Here is a 20055-nt window from a genome sequence, read left to right as displayed (position 1 = left end):
CTGTTTGGTGTCTCTAGGTGGGTGTCTCTAGGTGGGTGTCTCCTGTTTGGTGTCTCTTGTTTGGTGTCTCCTGTTTGGTGTCTCTTGGTGGGTGTCTCTAGGTGGGTGTCTCCTGTTTGGTGTCTCTTGATGGGTGTCTCTAGGTGGGTGTCTCCTGTTTGGTGTCTCTTGGTGGGTGTCTCTTGTTTGGTGTCTCTTGGTGGGTGTCTCTTGGTTGGTGTCTCTTGTTTGGTGTCTCCTGTTTGGTGTCTCTTGGTGGGTGTCTCTTGCTTGGTGTCTCCTGTTTGGTGTCTCTTGGTTGGTGTCTTTTGTTTGGTGTCTCTTGGTTGGTGTCTCTTGTTTGGTGTCTCTTAATGGGTGTCTCTTCTTAGGTGTCTCTTGGTTGGTGTCTCTTGTTTGGTGTCTCTTGGTGGGTGTCTCTTGGTTGGTGTTTCTTGTTTGGTGTCTCCTGTTTGGTGTCTCTTGGTGGGTGTCTCTTGCTTGGTGTCTCCTGTTTGGTGTCTCTTGGTGGGTGTCTTTTGTTTGGTGTCTCTTGTTTGGTGTCTCTTAATGGGTGTCTCTTCTTAGGTGTCTCTTGGTTGGTGTCTCTTGTTTGGTGTCTCTTGGTCGGTGTCTCTTGTTTGGTGTCTGTTAGTTGGTGTCTGTTAGTTGGTGTCTCTTGTTTGTTGTCTCTTGTTTGTTGTCTCTTGGCTGGTGTCTCTTGCTTGGTGTCTCCTGTTTGGTGTCTCTTGGTGGGTGTCTTTTGTTTGGTGTCTCTTGGTTGGTGTCTCTTGTTTGGTGTCTCTTAATGGGTGTCTCTTCTTAGGTGTCTCTTGGTTGGTGTCTCTTGTTTAGTGTCTCTTGGTCGGTGTCTCTTGTTTGGTGTCTGTTAGTTGGTGTCTGTTAGTTGGTGTCTCTTGTTTGTTGTCTCTTGTTTGTTGTCTCTTGGCTGGTGTCTCTCGGTTGGTGTCTCTTGTTTGGTGTCTCTTGGTTAGTTGGTGTCTCTTTTTTGTGTCTCTTGTTTGTTGTCTCTTGTTTGTTGTCTCTTGGTTGGTGTCTCTTGGTTGGTGTCTCTTGTTTGGTGTCTCTTGGTTGGTGTCTCTTGTTTGGTGTCTCTTGGATGGTGTCTCTTGGTGGGTGTCTCCTGTTTGGTGTCTCTTGCTTGGTGTATCCTGTTTGGTGTCTCTTGGTTGGTGTCTCTTATTTGGTGACTCTTATTTGGTGACTCTTGTTTGGTGTCTATTGGTTGGTGTCTCTTGGTTGGTTGGTGTCTCTTGGTGGGTGTCTCTTGTTTGGTGTCTCTTGGTTGGTGTCTCTTGTTTGGTGTCTCTTGGATAGTGTCTCTTGGTGGGTGTCTCCTGTTTGGTGTCTCTTGCTTGGTGTATCCTGTTTGGTGTCTCTTGGTGGGTGTCTCTTGTTTGGTGTCTCTTGGTGGGTGTCTCTTATTTGTTGACTCTTATTTGGTGACTCTTGTTTGGTGTCTCTTGGTTGGTGTCTCTTGGTTGGTGTCTCTTGGTGGGTGTCTCTTGTTTGGTGTTTCTTGTTTGGTGTTACTTGTTTGGTGTCTCTTGGTTGGTGTCTCTTGTTTGGTGTCTCTTTTTATTCTCTTGTTTGTTGCCTCTTGTTTTTTTGTCTCTTGTTTGTTGTCTCTTGTTTGTTGTCTCTTGTTTGCTGTCTCTTGTTTGGTGCCTCTTGCTTGGTGCCTCTTGTTTGGTGTCTCTTGTTTGGTGTATCTTGTTTGTTGTTTCTTGTTTGGTGTCTCTTGTTTGGTGTATCTTGCTTGGTGTCTCCTGTTTAATGTATCTTGGTTGGTGTATCTTGTTTGGTGTCTCTTCTTTGTTGTCTCTTGTTTGGTGTTTCTTCTTTGATGTCTCTTCTTTGATGTATCTTCTTTTGTGTCTCTTGTTTGTTGTCTCTTGTTTGGTGTCTCTTGTTTGTTGTCTCTTGTTTTGAGTCTCTTGTGTTTTTTTCTTGTTTGATGTCTCTTGTTTGGTGTCTTTTCTTTTGTGTCTCTTGTTTGTTGTCTCTTATTTGGTGTTCATTGTTTGATTTCTCTTGTTTATTGTTTCTTCTTTTGTGTCTCTTGTTTGGTGAATCTTCTTCGTTGTGTCTTCTTTCGTGTCTCTTGTGTGTTGTCTCTTGCTTGTTGTCTCTTGTTTGCTGTCTCTTATTTGTTGTCTCTTGGTTGTTGTCTCTTGTTTGTTATATCGTGTTTGGTGTCTCTTCTTTGATGTATCTTGTTGGTTGACTCTTGCTTGGTGTCTCTTATTTGGTGTCTCTTGTTTGTTGTCTCTTGCTTGTTATCTCTTGCTTGGTGTATCTTGTTTGTTGTCTCTTGCTTGGTGTCTCTTGTTTGGTGTCTGTTTTTGTTGTCTGTTATTTGTTGTCTCTTGCTTGGTGTCTCTTGTTTGGTGTCCTTTGTTTGGTGTCTCTTCATTGATGTCTCTTCTTTTGTGTATCTTGCTTGGTAAGAGGTAGAGGGCGGCGTGGTTTCATCACGCGAGGCTTTTTTGTTGGCAACTAAAAACTTTAGTGAATTATGTCATGAATTTAGCACAACCATCCGTTTTATATAATATGATATAAGTTGTCAGCGATGTTTTTTCTAGGCACAGGAGGCAGTTTTATTCTGGTTTAACAGGGCTTTTTAGTAGAAAGTACCAGTTTGTTATGTAATTATTTAGTTTCGTTTCAGATACACCGATTGTTTGAGGCGCTGTGTTATTATATCTTATTTATATTTTATATATTACAGTCGAAACTCGATGGCTCGATATTCTAGGGACCGACCAAAATACTTCGAGCCTCGAGAATATCGAGCCAAGCGGGATTGCTTACAGAATGATATTTTTTTTTATTATTCGGTACAAAAAGTATTGTTATCCTCGTTTGTGACTGGCTACGCTTTCTCCACAAGAGAAGTATATTAATTGGACATAGTTACACATCGTGAAGTTCATAACATGACCTATTCGATACTTAGAAAATATCATTTGATTTTTTTTTGTTTAGTATAAGAATACATTTATGCGAAAACAACAATCAAGCAATTTTAAACAGTGGGTAACACAAACATAGCATATAAGTTATATCAAAATGCATTGAAATGTATACATTGATAACAATTCGAGACAAAACTTAAAGTGGTGACATGTTTATTTAATCTGTTAAACCATTTAAATTTGATAATAATAATAGGTAATTCAAGCATTTTTTTTATCGATTAGCGCCTTGTGCTAAATGAAGCCAAGCAAACAAATCAAGGTGTGAGATTATTACCTGAATCCGCGAAAATGACATCAACCCAAGCACACAAAACAAAGTGTGAAATTCTAACTTGGGACCGCAAAAATGACTTCGAGCGTGGAGAAATATCGACCCTCAAGATATCGAGCCATCCGATCAAATTTTATATAAACAAAGAGTAAAAAAATCGGTCCTTTTAATCTGGTTCGAGCCAACGAGGATATCGAGTCATGAGATATCGAGCCAACGAGTTTAAACTGTATTTATCTGTCGTTCGATGATCGTGTTTTTGGGGAACATCTTCAAGACGTGATCACATTGAACATGCGGTACTCATGTGGTGTGAATTTTATCTGACAAAGTTCAAAGAGAAACATTCTTTTTTGATTGATCTGTGTATTTGCTGCCAGTTACAAGCCATGTTCCTAATACGTGTTGTTGTTTTCTGTGATGGAGATTTTGTGAAAAAGTCTTAGCCAATGCTGTCTGGGATATTTTGACTATTTTGATAAGGATTGATTAGCTACTAAGAAAAATCTGTTATTATAAGTTTTATTTTCATCAGTTAGTTAGAAGGCAAGCCACTAGTTCAGAGTTATCGTTTTTTGATATGTAATATGAAAGTAGAACGCGTATATTACAAACTCATCATTTTTTCAAACAAGAACTATATATTGTGTGCCGCGTATAAGTGGTTATGGCACAAACTATTATAATTTGTGACGATCGGTATGTGGTGACGATCTGTATGTGGTTACGAACTGTATGTGGTGACGATCGGTATGTGATGACGATCTGTATGTGGTGACGATCTGTATGTGGTGACGAACTGTATGTGGTGATTAACCGTATGCGGTGACAATCTGTATGTGATAACAAACTGTGTGCGGCGACGAACTCTATTTGGTGGTGAACGAACTGTATGTCGTGACGAACTGTATTTGGTGGTGAACGATCTATTTGGTGGTGAACGAACTGTATGTGGTGACGAACTGTATGTGGTGACGATCTGTATGTGGTAACAAACTGTAGGTGGTGACGAAGCATATGCGGTGACAATCTGTATGTGGTGACGTACTGTATGTGGTGACGAACTGTATGTGGTGACGATCTGTATGTGGTGACGAACTGTATGTGGTGACGAACTGTATGTGGTGACGAACCGTATGCGACACTACGCTGCACTATGGAGCATAGCGTGTTGGAATATCGGGGATAGCTATGAAAGTTAAATTATATTCTATACACTTTTCTTGTCTTCTGTTTAACAATGAGAGGAATGATAATTTGTAAGTGAGCTTGTCCGCGTGGTTGTGATTGCTGGACATTTGAGCAGTTATTCATGTTCCGTCCTCTCGGGATCACTGTTGATCTTAAATATATAGTCTGAATGTATTTTGTTCTTCTGCAATACGTTTTGCTCGGAATGCATACGTGTTTACATTAACACGAACTAGATACTCTGCTTTTCTCGAGATCATTGTTTTCAATAGAAAATTTCCTCTTGATCTATCTATTATCTTATTGAAAATGAAACATAAGAGTGTATCAGCTGGAGTAAGACATCATGTTATAGTTTCACATAACTGCCTTTTCATCAAACTTAGTGACCATTCAAAAACGTAGGAAGTATCTTCCCGAGATGTAAACGAATTGATCCCTTTGTCTCTGTTGATTTGATTTAGATATTAACCCAACTATGCCTCAACGAAAAAAAAAACGCAACACAATAATTTACGACGTCATCCTGCAGACATGGTTTTTTAATAATAAATCATCACACAATGCATAAAAAGAAGAAAGGAAAAAGAAACAAAACATTAACATTACAATACACAACAACACAAGTCACGCAAGCTGAGAGGGGTTCGCCATTTCATATCAAGACATTGTCGAAGTAGCCAATATGGCGGTCAAGAAAACAAACGGTGTTAAGGATGTCCAATCTACTTTGATCCCGAGTTGGTGACCGGTTCTGAAATAAAGATACGAAACTATGCAAAATCGCTATATTTTCATATATCAATGTACTTTAACAGTTTCTTTAATTGTGACGATTAAACAGTTTTTATCATCTTGAAACTTGTATGATCAATTCATAAAGATTTAAAATTTAATGCCTTCATAAAAGTTGACAACTTTAGTATCACACGTCAGACTTGCTTGTTACTGTATTTTTCTAGAATCTGTATTAAACTTCGATTTTTATGAGACCAATCCATTAAATTTCGAAGATAGTTTGTTTCTTACATTTATCCGTTAAATGAAGAGTTGATCATTACAAGCTGCTCATTGGATTGGTTCAAGAATGGTAAAAAGAGGAGAAGAATCAACAAGGGCAAAACTGAAAATAGACAAATAGACAAATACGCAAACTTTATAAAATAATAAAATCTAGTTCTTACATTTCTATTTTCCGTCTGTCTATATTACAGAAGAGTTCATCAGAATCAGCTTGTCATTGGATTGAGTGAAGAGAGGGAAGATTAAGAGTAAAAACAACAGGGGCAAAACTGAAAAATAGAAAATAAAAGAAATTTGCAATATTACCAATTTTATTTTTACCTGTCATTTTTGCCGACATTTTACTTTGAAATTCCTAGACTTTGTTTTCAGTTTTAGAAACGGAATACACGAAACGTCAACTGCCCTCAAGCACTTGTATATGTCTGAACATTTCAGTAACGCCACTTTCCATGCGCATGTATTTGCAAGCATAATTTGAAAAGTTGTGTTCTGATTGGTAAAGCAGTTCATGTGTATGCATCAAGTCATCAGACTGAGTCTGGTGCCACGGCAATACTCGTATAAACAATGTATTAATCTATACTATAAAAAAAACATTGACCTTGTGCACATTTTTCTCTTAACTCATTTACAATGCGCAAATTTATTAATATAACGCCAAAAAGCATGACTGTTTGGTTTATAAACACTGCATGAATTCGCGTGGTTGAAATACAATACGTTTTCTGTGTATTTTCAATAAACTGCATGACTTACTTGACCACCATCCTCCGCCGCCGCCGCCGCCTACCTGCTGGGGCTGATAGTAGTACTGGGCCGATACCTCCGCGAGCATCAAGCTGGCGGCTGCCAGGAAAACAAGACTGACCAGCTTCATGGCTCTCTGCAAAAATCAAAAATCTTATTGTACTAGTATATATCACAAATTATCTAGCTTCGAAAGAGTTGCAATTAATATTAACTTCAACAAAACATTCATCTTTTTAGGTGACTATTCAAAAATAACATGCAATGGTATCTTTATTCTTTATCTCTGGAATGATGAACAGAAGAAATCAACACTAACATGTCCTTGCCTTGCCTTGAACCTAAGTTATATTGAAACGATATATATACTTACTGTATGGCCGGTCTCAATGACAGAATCCTTGCTCTGTGGAAGTGTCGGAAATGGTCGAATAACTTTATACGACCAATAAAACGAACGAATCACTTCCTATGTGCTATTTTTAGAACGCAAGATTTACCAAGAGCCTCAGTTTGAGTTTAAACTTAGTGTTTCTTTGGATGGAATTTCGTTCCCATCCATGGGCGTCTCAAAAATAAACTGTCAATCAAAATGAATGACAGAAGTCTCTACGGGGGACTGGTAGCTAATTGAAGCATTGTGGCTTATGGACATAATAAATGTCCATTCAGAACACGGCCTGTCACAGGCACTCGTTTTAACCACACCTTTCATCGACCTAAATCACAAAATTAAAGGTGAACTAACTTTCCTAATATTGAAATTGTATAAGTTTATTTTTGTACTATACTGTTCGTACCGTCATGATTCTTTCTTTAAACAAGATTTAATACAATTTAAAGGTGGGAGCTTATATGTAAAATAATCAATAGTTTTGTAACATATTCATGTTATATTAACTCTTCCTGAACAATCTGTTCAAAGTGTTTCTTGGTCTGTTGGCGCAAGCTTACGATCTACAGTGCTTGAAACAAATGCCACCAAAATGCCAAGAGAATGCCACCCGAGTGTCACACAAGAAACACCAGCGGGCATTTAAATTTTGTTCCATCAACAATTTCTTTCAATTCTTTAAAGTTGAAGTATACACCTTTAACAATCGAATGATTTCTAAACTACGGGTCCAGAGGGTGTATCAGATGACTTTACTGTTATTTCCCTCTCATAACTGTCCATATACAAACCTGTAAACCGCCTGAGACTATGAACGGACGGTAAGAAGAGGAGCGGAAGCAGCTTGTATTACTACGAACTTGTTTTGGAAGTAATCTCTTCCGCCAAGGAAATAGGCCGTTATTTTGAGGTAAGAAAACGATCACCTGACTATAAGATATTGGGAATTTGTTTTTAGTTTACAGTCTTATCAACTCGTGGTGGTAAGTGAGTTTCATTATTTTAAGTTCAAATTTAAGACTATGTCGTTCAATCTTTCTTCGGTCAGACTATGTTAATCTATGTTGCTTACAGTTGCAAGTTAACGTGCAATTATTCTTTTCTGAAAACTCAAATATATTTACATTGACAAATTTCATTATTTGATTTATTTTTACGGTGATAAAATTTCCACAACTACTGATGATTCATGCATGGCGTAAGACGTTTGTTGTTGATCACATGTGCTCTGTTTGCCATGTGAATATTTTTTGCACTCAGTATTTTGTTTTAGATCTAATAAAGCTAATCGCATGCAAATTACTTTCCTTAAATGCATGCCAACATATTCTCCCAACGCAAACTCTTTTAGTCAAAGTCATTTGGCATAAGAGCCAACCTCGTAATTACCGGAAGGTTTAAACTATAACGACGCCATTTATATATTACTTGCTTACCTAAGTATTATACCTCACTATGCTATCTTCCATATTATTTAGTCAAAATGTTGTAATTGTTTAGTGTTACAGGGAAAATCTTATACAAGAGGTATTGACAAAATGTCGTTATGCACCAGTCAATTGTAACCACGCCCCCCCCCCCCCAGGTCCGGGGGTATACCGGGGATAGCCGGGGAAATGGGCCGTGTTTTTACCTTTCAGGTGGTCCCGCAGTGCCAGGTGAATGCGGTGGTTTTTTCTTCGCGCAAAATATAGCGGGGAATTTGCCTTACCTAGGTTCCCTGGGGTGCGGGGACATTTGGCGGGGATTTGACCATCAGTTCGAGTCCGCATGGCGGAGATTTGACCCGGGGTTGGGTGGACCTTAAGTCAAAGTCCCCGCTATTCCCCGTACCTGGGTGTGGGGGGGGGGGCGTGGTTACAATTGACTGGTGCATAAGAGAACGATTATCAACTTAATCTCAACTGCTAGAGTAAAAATAAAAATAAAGGTTTAACTTGTTAATCGAAATGTGCATATAATAATATTTCTATCTCATCTTTCTGTTTTACAGCGAAAAATATTTTTACTATTCGATCGTTGATAAACAGGGCCGCTTTGATACTTTTTATGCAAATTATAAACCTGCATTTGTTATTAAGCACACAAACTGTGTCTGTGGTCTGCTGACATGTGTCTGTTGCAGTTGTTTTGACGATGTCATATTTCCAGGATTCAGTCTTTATCGGAGCATTGCTGATACCTTTTATAACTTTGTTGCTCTATTCCAGGCGATTAAGCATGAAGACTGTCGCTGTGGCATTGTTAGCTATGGCCTGCCTGGCCGGCCTCGTGCTGGGCCAGTTCGCCGGATATCCGGGATATGGGGCTGCAAGCAGTGGCAGTGATTCCGGAGGGTGTAAGCGATAGTTTGAGACATACTTTGTGTTTTCTGTATATACATTACTAGTAATGAAATGACGTAAAGATGGTTTATGAATTTGATTTCTGACATTTTCTAAAGTAGTTTCATTATGGATATTTCTTTGTAGAAAAAATAATTGCATTTTGAAACTAATATAGCTTCTTCGATATATTTCGAGAATTCCTATATAGATCAACCAACTAATTGTGTAAAGCGTGACCAGTTTGAATGTATACTTTCAAGTTGTGTATCTGATTCTTTGCGGGACCAAATATACACAGGTAAACCGAGGGTGGCTATTTCTAAGAAAGAATCGTCTACGTTGGATAATTCTCAGATAATTATGTACGTACAATCATTCTCTGTTAGATCGGTACTCGTACAGCGATATAGTTTGATCCTATGGATGCTAGTTGCCTGAACACGGCTGCCCGGACTCCAGATCTACTGTCGGTTTACCAGTGGTTAGTGTTTGTCCCTGTAACGAAATCTGACCGCATTGTAAGGTACAACAAACGTGCCAACATATCTTATCTATTTTCAGGGTTTTTGCCCCTAATTGGCCTATTGTTCGTGCTTACATTGTTGTTTGGATTGAATTCGGGGACAACCACAATTTTATATGGCAACATGTCTGCCCCCAATATTGCAGGTCGTTAGAAGGTAATCATGTACCCTTCCCACGTGTGTACTTTTCATGCCTGGAGGCTTCCTAGAGCAGCAAGCCTGCACTTGTAGTAGTTCAAGAGGTGCTTTAACGCATGCGTTTAAAATAGGGAGTCTCTGGTGAAAAATACACACAATTATTTTACAACTTTTAAACTGTTTTTACAATTTTTAAATATTTCAGATATTCTAAGCCTGATTGGACTCCTGTTCATCTTATTTTATCTCTTCGTTAGAAACGACGATTTTACGATTGTCGGAAATTTCAGTAGCCCGACAAGTATTTAAATCTTGTAAGTTAGCGCCCAAATTTCTTTATATTTATATATTTTACATGTTCATTGAATGGGCTGTACTGTTAAAACGGCGGAATCATAACGTGTGTTCAGTATTTGCGATATCTAAGTTAAAATGCTTTGTACATACTGATATTTAATATAAATATATATATCAGCAGTATGTCATTACTTTTAAAACACATTTTTAATTTCAAATTTTACTTGGCTCAAACATGTTTTGTACGACAATTTTATTCTTAATCCATCTGCAATAACGAATGTTTTCGTTTACAGGGAACATCTAGACGGACACGGACACTTGAAAGCGTTACCTGTACATCGTCTGGGAAATGTGTTTGTGCCATTGATGACGTCACAATACGCGCACGCACATACACACACATGGGACTGATATTGTATTGTTGTTTTATGTATAATATTGTTTATTTAAATTAAAAATACATCCTTCAAAACTGATAACTGTTGCTTTTTGTTGATTTCTGTTCTCTTTTGTATCCCGCTTGAGTAAATTATTGGAACACAATATCTTTACTTCTAAGAACAACTATCAAGGCAGAATAACAATATCGCTGTGAACAAACATAGCCACCGTCTTATTGCCACCGTCTTAGTGGCTTCGGTTTTGAATGTTGATCAGCGATTTACTGTTAATTATTAACAAAACTGTGGTCGTCCATTTAACGAAATCACTTTCTGATTAGCAAGCAGGGATTTGTTTGTGAACCAATGTGCATAAACGCCCCTAATATATCGTTTTGCAACTGCAAAAGTCCGTTAAATACATACTTAAATTAGATAAATAAATAACGCCAGTTGACCAATTTAGAGTAAAACTATGCCAAACATGGCAATTCAAAGATGCTATGGTAAATATGCCCATTCAGTTTATAGATATGGTAAACATGGCCATTCAGATAATGGATATGGTAACTATGGCCATTCACATTACATATATGGTAAATATGGCCATTCAGTTTATAGGTATGGTAAACATGGCCATTCACATTACATATATGGTAAATATGGCCATTCAGTTTATAGATATGGTAAATATGGCCATTCACATTCCATATATGGTAAACATGACCATTCAGTTTATAGGTATGGTAAACATGGCCATTCACATTACATATATGGTAAACATGGCCATTCACATTACATATATGGTAAACATGGCCATTCACATTACATATATGGTAAACATGACCATTCAGTTTATAGGTATGGTAAACATGGCCATTCACATTACATATATGGTAAATATGGCCATTCACATTACATATATGGTAAACATGGCCATTCACATTACATATACGGTAAACATGGCCATTCACATTACATATATGGTAAATATGGCCATTCACATTACATATATGGTAAACATGGCCATTCACATTACATATATGGTAAACATGGCCATTCAGTTTAAAGGTATGGTAAACATGGCCATTCAGTATATAGGTATGTTAAACATGGCCATTCACATTATATATATGGTAAATATGGCCATTCACATTACATATATGGTAAACATGGCCATTCACATTACATATATGGTAAATATGGCCATTCACATTACATATATGGTAAACATGGTCATTCAGTTTATAGATATGGTAAACATGACCATTCACATTACATATATGGTAAACATGGCCATTCATATTACATATATGGTAAATATGGCCATTCACATTACATATATGGTAAACATGGCCATTCACATTACATATCTGGTAAATATGGCCATTCACATTACATATATGGTAAACATGGCCATTCACATTACATATATGGTAAACATGGCCATTCACATTACATATATGGTAAATATGGCCATTCACATTACATATATGGTAAACATGGCCATTCAGTTTATAGGTATGGTAAACATGACCATTCACATTACATATATGGTAAACATGGCCATTCAGTTTATAGATATGGTAAACATGGCCATTCAGTTTATAGATATGGTAAATATGGCCATTCACATTACATATATGGTAAACATGGCCATTCAGTTTATAGATATGGTAAATATGACCATTCACATTACCTATATGGTAAACATGGCCATTCAGTTTATAGATATGGTAAATATGACCATTCACATTACATATATGGTAAACATGGCCATTCAGTTTTTAGATATGGTAAACATGGCCATTCAGTTTATAGATATGGTAAATATGACCATTCACATTACATATATGGTAAAAATGGCCATTCAGTTTATAGATATGGTAAATATGGCCATTCACATTACATTTATGGTAAACATGGCCATTCAGTTTATAGATATGGTAAATATGACCATTCACATTACATATATGGTAAACATAGCCATTCAGTTTATAGATATGGTAAACATGGCCATTCAGTTTATAGATATGGTAACTATGGCCATTCACATTACATATATGGTAAACATGGCCATTCAGTTTATAGGTATGGTAAACATGGCCATTCAGTTTATAGATATGGTAAATATGACCATTCACATTACATATATGGTAAATATGGCCATTCACATTACATATATGGTAAACATGGGCATTCAGCATATAGGTATGGTAAACATGGCCAATCAGATTATAGATATGGTAAATATGACCATTCAGTTTATAGATATGGTAAATATGGCCATTCAGATTATAGATATGATAAACATGGCCATTCAGATTATGGATATGATAAATATGGCCATTCAGATTATAGATATGGTAAATATGGCCATTCAGTTTATAGATATGGTAAATATTGCCATTCAGATTATGGATATAATAAACATGGGAATTCAGATTATGGATATGGTAAACATGGCTATTCAGTTTATTTATATGATGAACATGGCCATTCAGATTATAGATATGGTAAATATGACCATTCAGTTTATAGATATGGTAAATATGGCCATTCACATTTCATATATGGTAAATATGGCCATTCAGATTATAGATATGGTAAATATGACCATTCAGTTTATAGATATGGTAAATATGGCCATTCACATTACATATATGGTAAACATGGCCATTCAGTATATAGGTATGGTAAACATGGCCATTCAGATTATTGATATGGTAAATATGGCCATTCAGTTTATAGATGTGGTAAATATTGTCATTCAGATTATGGATATAATAAACATGGGAATTCAGATTATGGATATGGTAAACATGGCTATTCAGTTTATTTATATGATAAACATAGCCATTCAGATTATAGATATGGTAAATATGACCATTCGGTTTATAGATATGGTAAATATGGCCATTCAGATTATGGATATGATAAACATGGCCATTCAGATTATGGATATGATAAATATGGCCATTCAGATTATAGATATGGTAAATATGGCCATTCAGTTTATAGATATGGTAAATATTGCCATTCAGATTATGGATATAATAAACATGGGAATTCAGATTATGGATATGGTAAACATGGCTATTCAGTTTATTTATATGATAAACATGGCCATTCAGATTATAGATATGGCAAATATGGCCATTCAGTTTATCGATATGGTAAATATGGCCATTCAGATTATGGATATGATAAATATGGCCATTCAGTTTATAGATATGTTAAACATGGCCATTCCGATTATGGATATGACAGACATGGCCATTCAGTTTATAGATATGGTAAACATGGCCATTCAGTTTATGAATATGGTAAACATGGCCATTCAGATTATGGATATGACAGACATGGCCATTCAGTTTATAGATATGGTAAACATGGCCATTCTGATTATGGATATGGTCAACATGGCCATTAAGATTATGGATATGGTAAATATGGCCATTCAGATTATGGATATGGTAAACATGGCCATTCAGATAATGGATATGGTAAACATGGCCATTTAGATTATGGATATGGTAAATATGGCCAATCAAATTATGGATATGGTAAACATGACCATTCAGATTATGGATATGGTAAACATGGCCATTCAAATTATGGATATGGTAAACATGGCCATTCAGATTATGGATATGAAAAACATGGCCATTCAGATTATGGATAGAGTAAATATGGCCATTCAGATTCTTGATATGGTAAATATGGCCATTCAGATTAATGATATGGTAAACATGGCCATTCAGATTGTGGATATGGTGAATATCGCCATTCAGATTACGGATATGGTAAGCATGGCCATTCAGATTATGGATATGGTAAATATGGCCATTCAGATTATTTATATGATGTTAAACATAGCTATTCAGATAATGGATTTGGTAAGCATGGCCATTCAGATTATGGATATGGTAAATATGGCCATTTGCATTATAGATATGGTAAATATAGCCATTCAGATTAAAGATATGGTAAATATGGCCATTCAGATTATGGATATGGTAAATATAGCCATTCAGATTATAGATATGGTAAACATGGCCATTTAGATTATGGATATGGTAAATATGGCCATTCAGATTATGGATATGGTAAACATGGCCATTCACATTATAGATATGGTAAATATAGCCATTCAGATTATAGATATGGTAAATATGGCCATTCAGATTATGGATATGGTAAACATGGCCATTCAGTTTATGGATATGGTAAACATGGTCATTCAGATTATGGATATGATAAATATGGCCATTCAGATTATGGATATAATAAACATGGGCATTCAGATAATGGATAGGACAAATTCGGCCATTCAGTTTATAGATATGGTAAACATGGCCATTGAGATTATGGATAGAGTAAATATGGCCATTCAGATTCTTGATATGGTAAATATGGCCATTCAGATTAAGGATATGGTAAACATGGTCATTCAGATGATGGATATGGTAAACATGGCCATTCAGTTTATAGATATGGTAAACATGGCCATTTAGATTATGGATATGGTAAACACGGCCATTCAGATTATGGATATGGTTAACATGGCCATTTAGATTATGGATATGGTAAACACGGCCATTCAGATAATGGATATGGTAAACATGGCCATTCAGATTATGGATATGCTAAACATAGCCATTCAGATAATGGAAATGGTAAATATGGCCATTCAGATTATGGATATGGTAAACATGGCCATTTAGATTATGGATATGGTAAACACGGCCATTCAGATAATGGATATGGTAAACATGGCCATTTAGATTATGGATATGGTAAACATGGCTATTCAGATTATGGATATGGTAAACATGACCATTCAGATAATGGATATGGTAAACATGGCCATTTAGATTATGGATATGGTAAACATGACCATTTAGATTATGGATATGGTAAACATGACCATTCAGATTATGGATATGGTAAACATGACCATTCAGAACATGACCATTCAGATTATGGATATGGTAAACATGGCCATTCATAGTAATGCTTAGGTTGACATGCCAATTAAGAGTAATGCTATGTTTAACATTTTATTATTCAGTATATGTTTAACAGTGCAATTTAGAGTAATGATATGGTTAACATGGCAATTTAGAGTAATATTATTGTTAACATTGCAATTCAGACTAATGTAATGGTTAACATGGCAATTCTAGTAATATTAAGGTTAAAATTGCAATTCAGAGTAATGATATGGTTAACATGGCAATTTAGAGTAATATTAAGGTTAAAATTGCAATTCAGAGTAATGCTATGGTAAATATTGTATTTTTGGTATAATTATATTCTATATATGCCATTTAGTGATGCTATGGTAAACAATGATTATAGAAATCATAATAAGCACTACCATTCAAAGTTAGAATATGGTAAACATGTCTGCAATGACTGGTGTATGATAAAGAGGACCAGTAATGACATTGTATGGTGAACATGTCATTTCAAAGTTAAGATTGGTAAACATGGTAGTTCAGAGAAATGCATGGTATACATGGCAATTCAGCTTAATGTAAGGTAAACATGGCAATTAAGAGTAATGTATGGTAATCATTGCATTTCAGAGTAGTGTTGGGTAAACATGGCAATTTAGAGTAATGCAGGGTAAATATGGCAATTTAGAATAATGTAGGGTAAGCATGGTAATTCAGAGTAATGTAGGGTAAACATGGATATTCAGAGTAATGTAGGGTAAAGTAAGCATGGCAATTCAGAGTAATGCATTGTAAACATGGCAATTCAGAGTATTGCATGGTAAACATGGCAATTCAGAGTATTGCATGGTAAACATGGCAATTAAGAGTAATGCATTGTAAACATGGCAATTCAGAGTAATGATTGATAAACATGGCCATTAAAAGCAATGTTTGTCAAATGTGGCAATTCAGAGTAATGCATGGTAAATCTTTCAATTTATAGTCATGTTTAGTAAACTTGGCAATCCAGAGTTAATGTTTTGTAAACATGGTAATTCAGAGTAATGTATGTTAATCGTGACAATTCAAAGTAATTTCTTGTAAACCTTGCTATTAAGAGTTTTGCATAGTTAACTTGGCAATTCAGAGTTGTATGGTAAACATGGCAATTCAGAGTAATGCATGCCCGGGTTAACATGGTAATTCAGAGTAATGTATGTTAATCGTGGCAATTCAGAGTAATGTATGTTAATCGTGGCAATTCAGAGTAATGTATTGTTAATCGTGGCAATTCAGAGTAATGTATGTTAATTGTGGTAATTCAGAGTTGTATGGTAAACATGGCAATTCAGAGTAATGCATGATAAACTTGGCAATTCAGAGTAATGTATGTTAATCGTGGCAATTCAGAGTTGTATGGTAAACATGGCAATTCAGAGTAATGCATGATAAACTTGGCAATTCAGAGCAATGCATGATAAACTTGGCAATTCAGAGTAATGTATGTTAATTGTGGCAATTCAGAGTAATGCATGATAAACTTGGCAATTCAGAGTAATGTATGTTAATCGTGGCAATTCAGAGTTGTATGGTAAACATGGCAATTCAGAGTAATGCATGATAAACTTGGCAATTCAGAGTAATGCATGATAAACTTGGCAATTCAGAGTAATGTATAGGAAACATGGCAATTCACAGTTATCTATTGTAAACATGTCGTCAATCCACGATAGACACGATTCTTATACATTTATAACAAATTTTCGCTTCGATGTTGAATGGTCTCTCAACGAGAAAAGTATCAAACTAATCATCTGACGTTGTTTAGAATAATCCAATAGAAACTGCCGTCAACATTTGTTAAGAAATATACCAATGTAGTATTCAAAATCACTACAATTTTAATTATTTACTAGCTACGTATTGAATATTCTGCTATAAAACAGTTTTATACATGTTTTATGAGTGTAACGATATTTAAAACAAATAATTTGTTGACCATCAGCCATCAGTGAGAATATTCAATACATCTTGTTGAAACTGTGCATACTAGTAAGAAATGAATTCATAATTTTAACCACATTGTAACGGGTAGCATTTTCAAAAACACAAAGAACATGATGTCCGTAAAGTTGGCAGTAGGATTGGCAGCCCGGCAGCGTAAATTGGCCTGGCAGTCTGACTTTCAGTCTATATACTATGAAAGACCGGTGGTAACATTTCAAATTCAATATTTCATGATTTCCTTTTCACATTTTCACGATTTCAACTTCACGAATTCACGATTTCAACGTCAAGAATTCACGATTTCAACTTAACGAATTCACGATTTCAACTTCACGAATTCACGATTTCACGACTTCAACTTCACGACTTCACGAGTTCCACTTAATGAATTCACGAGTTCACGATTTCACAAATTCATGAATTCGTGAATTCGTGAAGTTGAAATCGTGAATTCGCGAATTCGTGAAGTTGAAATCGTGGATTCGCGAATTCGTGAAATTGAAATCGTGAAATCGTGAAGTTGAACTCGTGAATTCGTTAAGTAGAAATCGTGAATTTGTGAAATAGTGAAGTTGAAATCGTGAAATTGTGAATTCGTGAAGTTGAAATTGTGAATTCGTGAAGTTGAAATCGTGAATTCGTTAAGTTGAAATCGTGAAATCGTTAAGTTGAAATCGTGAAGTCGTGAAATCGTGAACTCATGAAGTTGAACTCGTGAAATCATGAATTTGTTCAGTTGAAATCGTGTAATCGTGATTTCCTAAAGTTAAAATCGTGAAATAGAGAAGTCCAAATCGTAAAATCGTGAATTCGTGAAGTTGAAATCGTGAATTTATGAAAAAGAAATCATGAAATATTGCATTTAAAATGTTACCACCGGTCGTTCGTAATATACATATTTAATATTTAACTGATAACTGTATGCACCGATAGACATAGTGAATTAAATAAATGGCTCTAGCGTTAAATAACGAAGAACAAACGAAGAACATTGATCATTTAACTCTTGGAAAATACGATATGCCGATTCATTTTTATTTAAAACATTTGCATGGACCACAATCAACATATAATTAATTTCAATTGCAAAAGTATTACAGCGTTCACTTTTCGACAAATACACTTGATACTTCCGCCACCCACCCGCACATCGTCAGTGCGTTTACGTAATTAGCGCATGCACGTTAAGGCCCTAGGGCGAGATACACGCGGTCTCTGTGCATTTGATCATTTGTTTCCTTATACGAGTACCCGATATAAAAACCTGGACTCTCGCGATACAAACCACAGAACTAGTCCAGGACTGTCCGTGTTTAGGTAAGCAAAAGCGTATTCATGTGTTCACTCTTATGGTTTAAAGAGACAAGAATAACTTTAATTTATTGAAATATGATTTTGTTGTATTTAGTTAAGTTTTTAATTTGATAATTAGTATGAAGGTATATGCACTTGTTAATCATTTACGATGCGTCTTTTGACTTTGAATCGCAAATTATATAAAAACATTATTTAAAACTAAATACGACAAACATATACGCAGCAATGAAATTTGGATTTTATATATTTCTTCAAAGATTTCAAATGTTTCTAATGAAGCTACTTTTATGCTTTGTTTTGCACAGCATGTATGTTTTAAACAATATATATTTTTCAAGTATACATTCTATAAATGAGGGATTAATGGGGAATCCTGTGGCTGAAATGGAACTTCACAATACACTAAACTGTCAAAGTAAAATATATATATTAGAATAACTCGAGAAGATGTAACAACATCTTGAACTATAGACAGCTCATTTAAAATGTCAAGTGACTGCTTGTGCAAGAGAAACAGTTGTAACACTATTTTTCCATTGTCTTTGGCAAAGATTGGGTGAAATGAAAACCATATACATATAAGTAGATAACTGCGATGATACAATCTTGATATCACCTATAATGCTTTTTTTCTCGCCAGACTCAACATGAATACCGTCACATTTGTCGCCCTCGCCATTGTCGCCGTGGTAGGTCTCGCCACTGCCCAATTCGACGGTTATTACGGTTACCCCAGCTACCCCGGCGTGGGCCCCGTGCGTACCGGAGGATCCGGACTCGGAAATGGCGGATTCCTCGCTCGTAAGTATTTTTTACCCTACGTCAGTTGTTATCCATTGTCAAATAAAACTAAGGCAGCCGATTGTATAAAAGTGGACTTTTGTTTGGTCAAAGTTAGCCGAAAAATTTATTGATCGGTCAATATTTATCCAATAATAACTATTAATTAATCAAATAATTGAAATGTGCAAACTAGCCAAAAGATAACCTGTACACACCTTAACCAAGTTTTATACAATTGGCTGCAGGTGATTCCGGAACTTGGGAATAAATACCAGTACAAACAACATGGCATGCAATTATTAAATGTAAAGAATGTCAAATTCTATCACATTGTCGCGCACCAGTGAATAAAATGGTTGTCCTTCACAATCGTTTTCTAAATCCTTTTAACCGGATTAAACTTTTCATTTTAGTGATCGGTATGTTGGTGCTCTTCATGGCCCTTTTCGGAAACAACAGCGGCACCAGCGACCAGATCATTCTGGTAAACTCTACCCTGGAGGGTTAACCAGTCGTGGTCGGCGCCGCCGGTCAAGGCGGTTAATGCCTGGCTAGCGCTTTTACTTAGGTATGTATAACGAATGATTCACAGTTTATATCACATATTGCATTTTAAATATTTAGATTTAAATGGTAATATTTAATAATCGTAACCTTTGAAAACATCGTGTAGTCTCAACTGCAATCCAAGTGTATCCGAACATTGAAAAACACCTTATT

At 36.0% G+C, this 20055-nt stretch overlaps 2 protein-coding genes across 2 annotated transcripts; one reads left to right on the top strand and one right to left on the bottom strand.

The window, feature by feature from the left end:
- Window positions 1–367: 367 nt before the first annotated feature.
- On the bottom strand, window positions 368–7025 carry LOC128223223 (trans-Golgi network integral membrane protein 2-like). The gene is made up of 4 exons (XM_052932514.1): window positions 7020–7025; window positions 6593–6625; window positions 6229–6355; window positions 368–783 (listed from the first exon to the last, which is right to left on the bottom strand). Exons 1-4 carry the CDS (start codon window positions 7023–7025, stop codon window positions 368–370), a joined length of 582 nt encoding a protein of 193 aa, XP_052788474.1.
- A 5929-nt stretch (window positions 7026–12954) lies between these two features.
- Window positions 12955–15891, top strand: LOC128223222 (uncharacterized). The gene is made up of 5 exons (XM_052932513.1): window positions 12955–13098; window positions 13327–13368; window positions 13807–13908; window positions 14017–14088; window positions 15877–15891. The coding sequence occupies exons 1-5, from the start codon at window positions 12955–12957 to the stop codon at window positions 15889–15891; spliced, it is 375 nt and encodes a 124-aa protein (XP_052788473.1).
- The last annotated feature ends 4164 nt before the right edge of the window (window positions 15892–20055 follow it).

Source organism: Mya arenaria, chromosome 17 (genome assembly GCF_026914265.1).
Source record: "Mya arenaria isolate MELC-2E11 chromosome 17, ASM2691426v1".
Taxonomy (NCBI): Eukaryota; Metazoa; Mollusca; class Bivalvia; order Myida; family Myidae; genus Mya; species Mya arenaria.
This window is presented reverse-complemented; position numbering and strand designations above follow the sequence as displayed.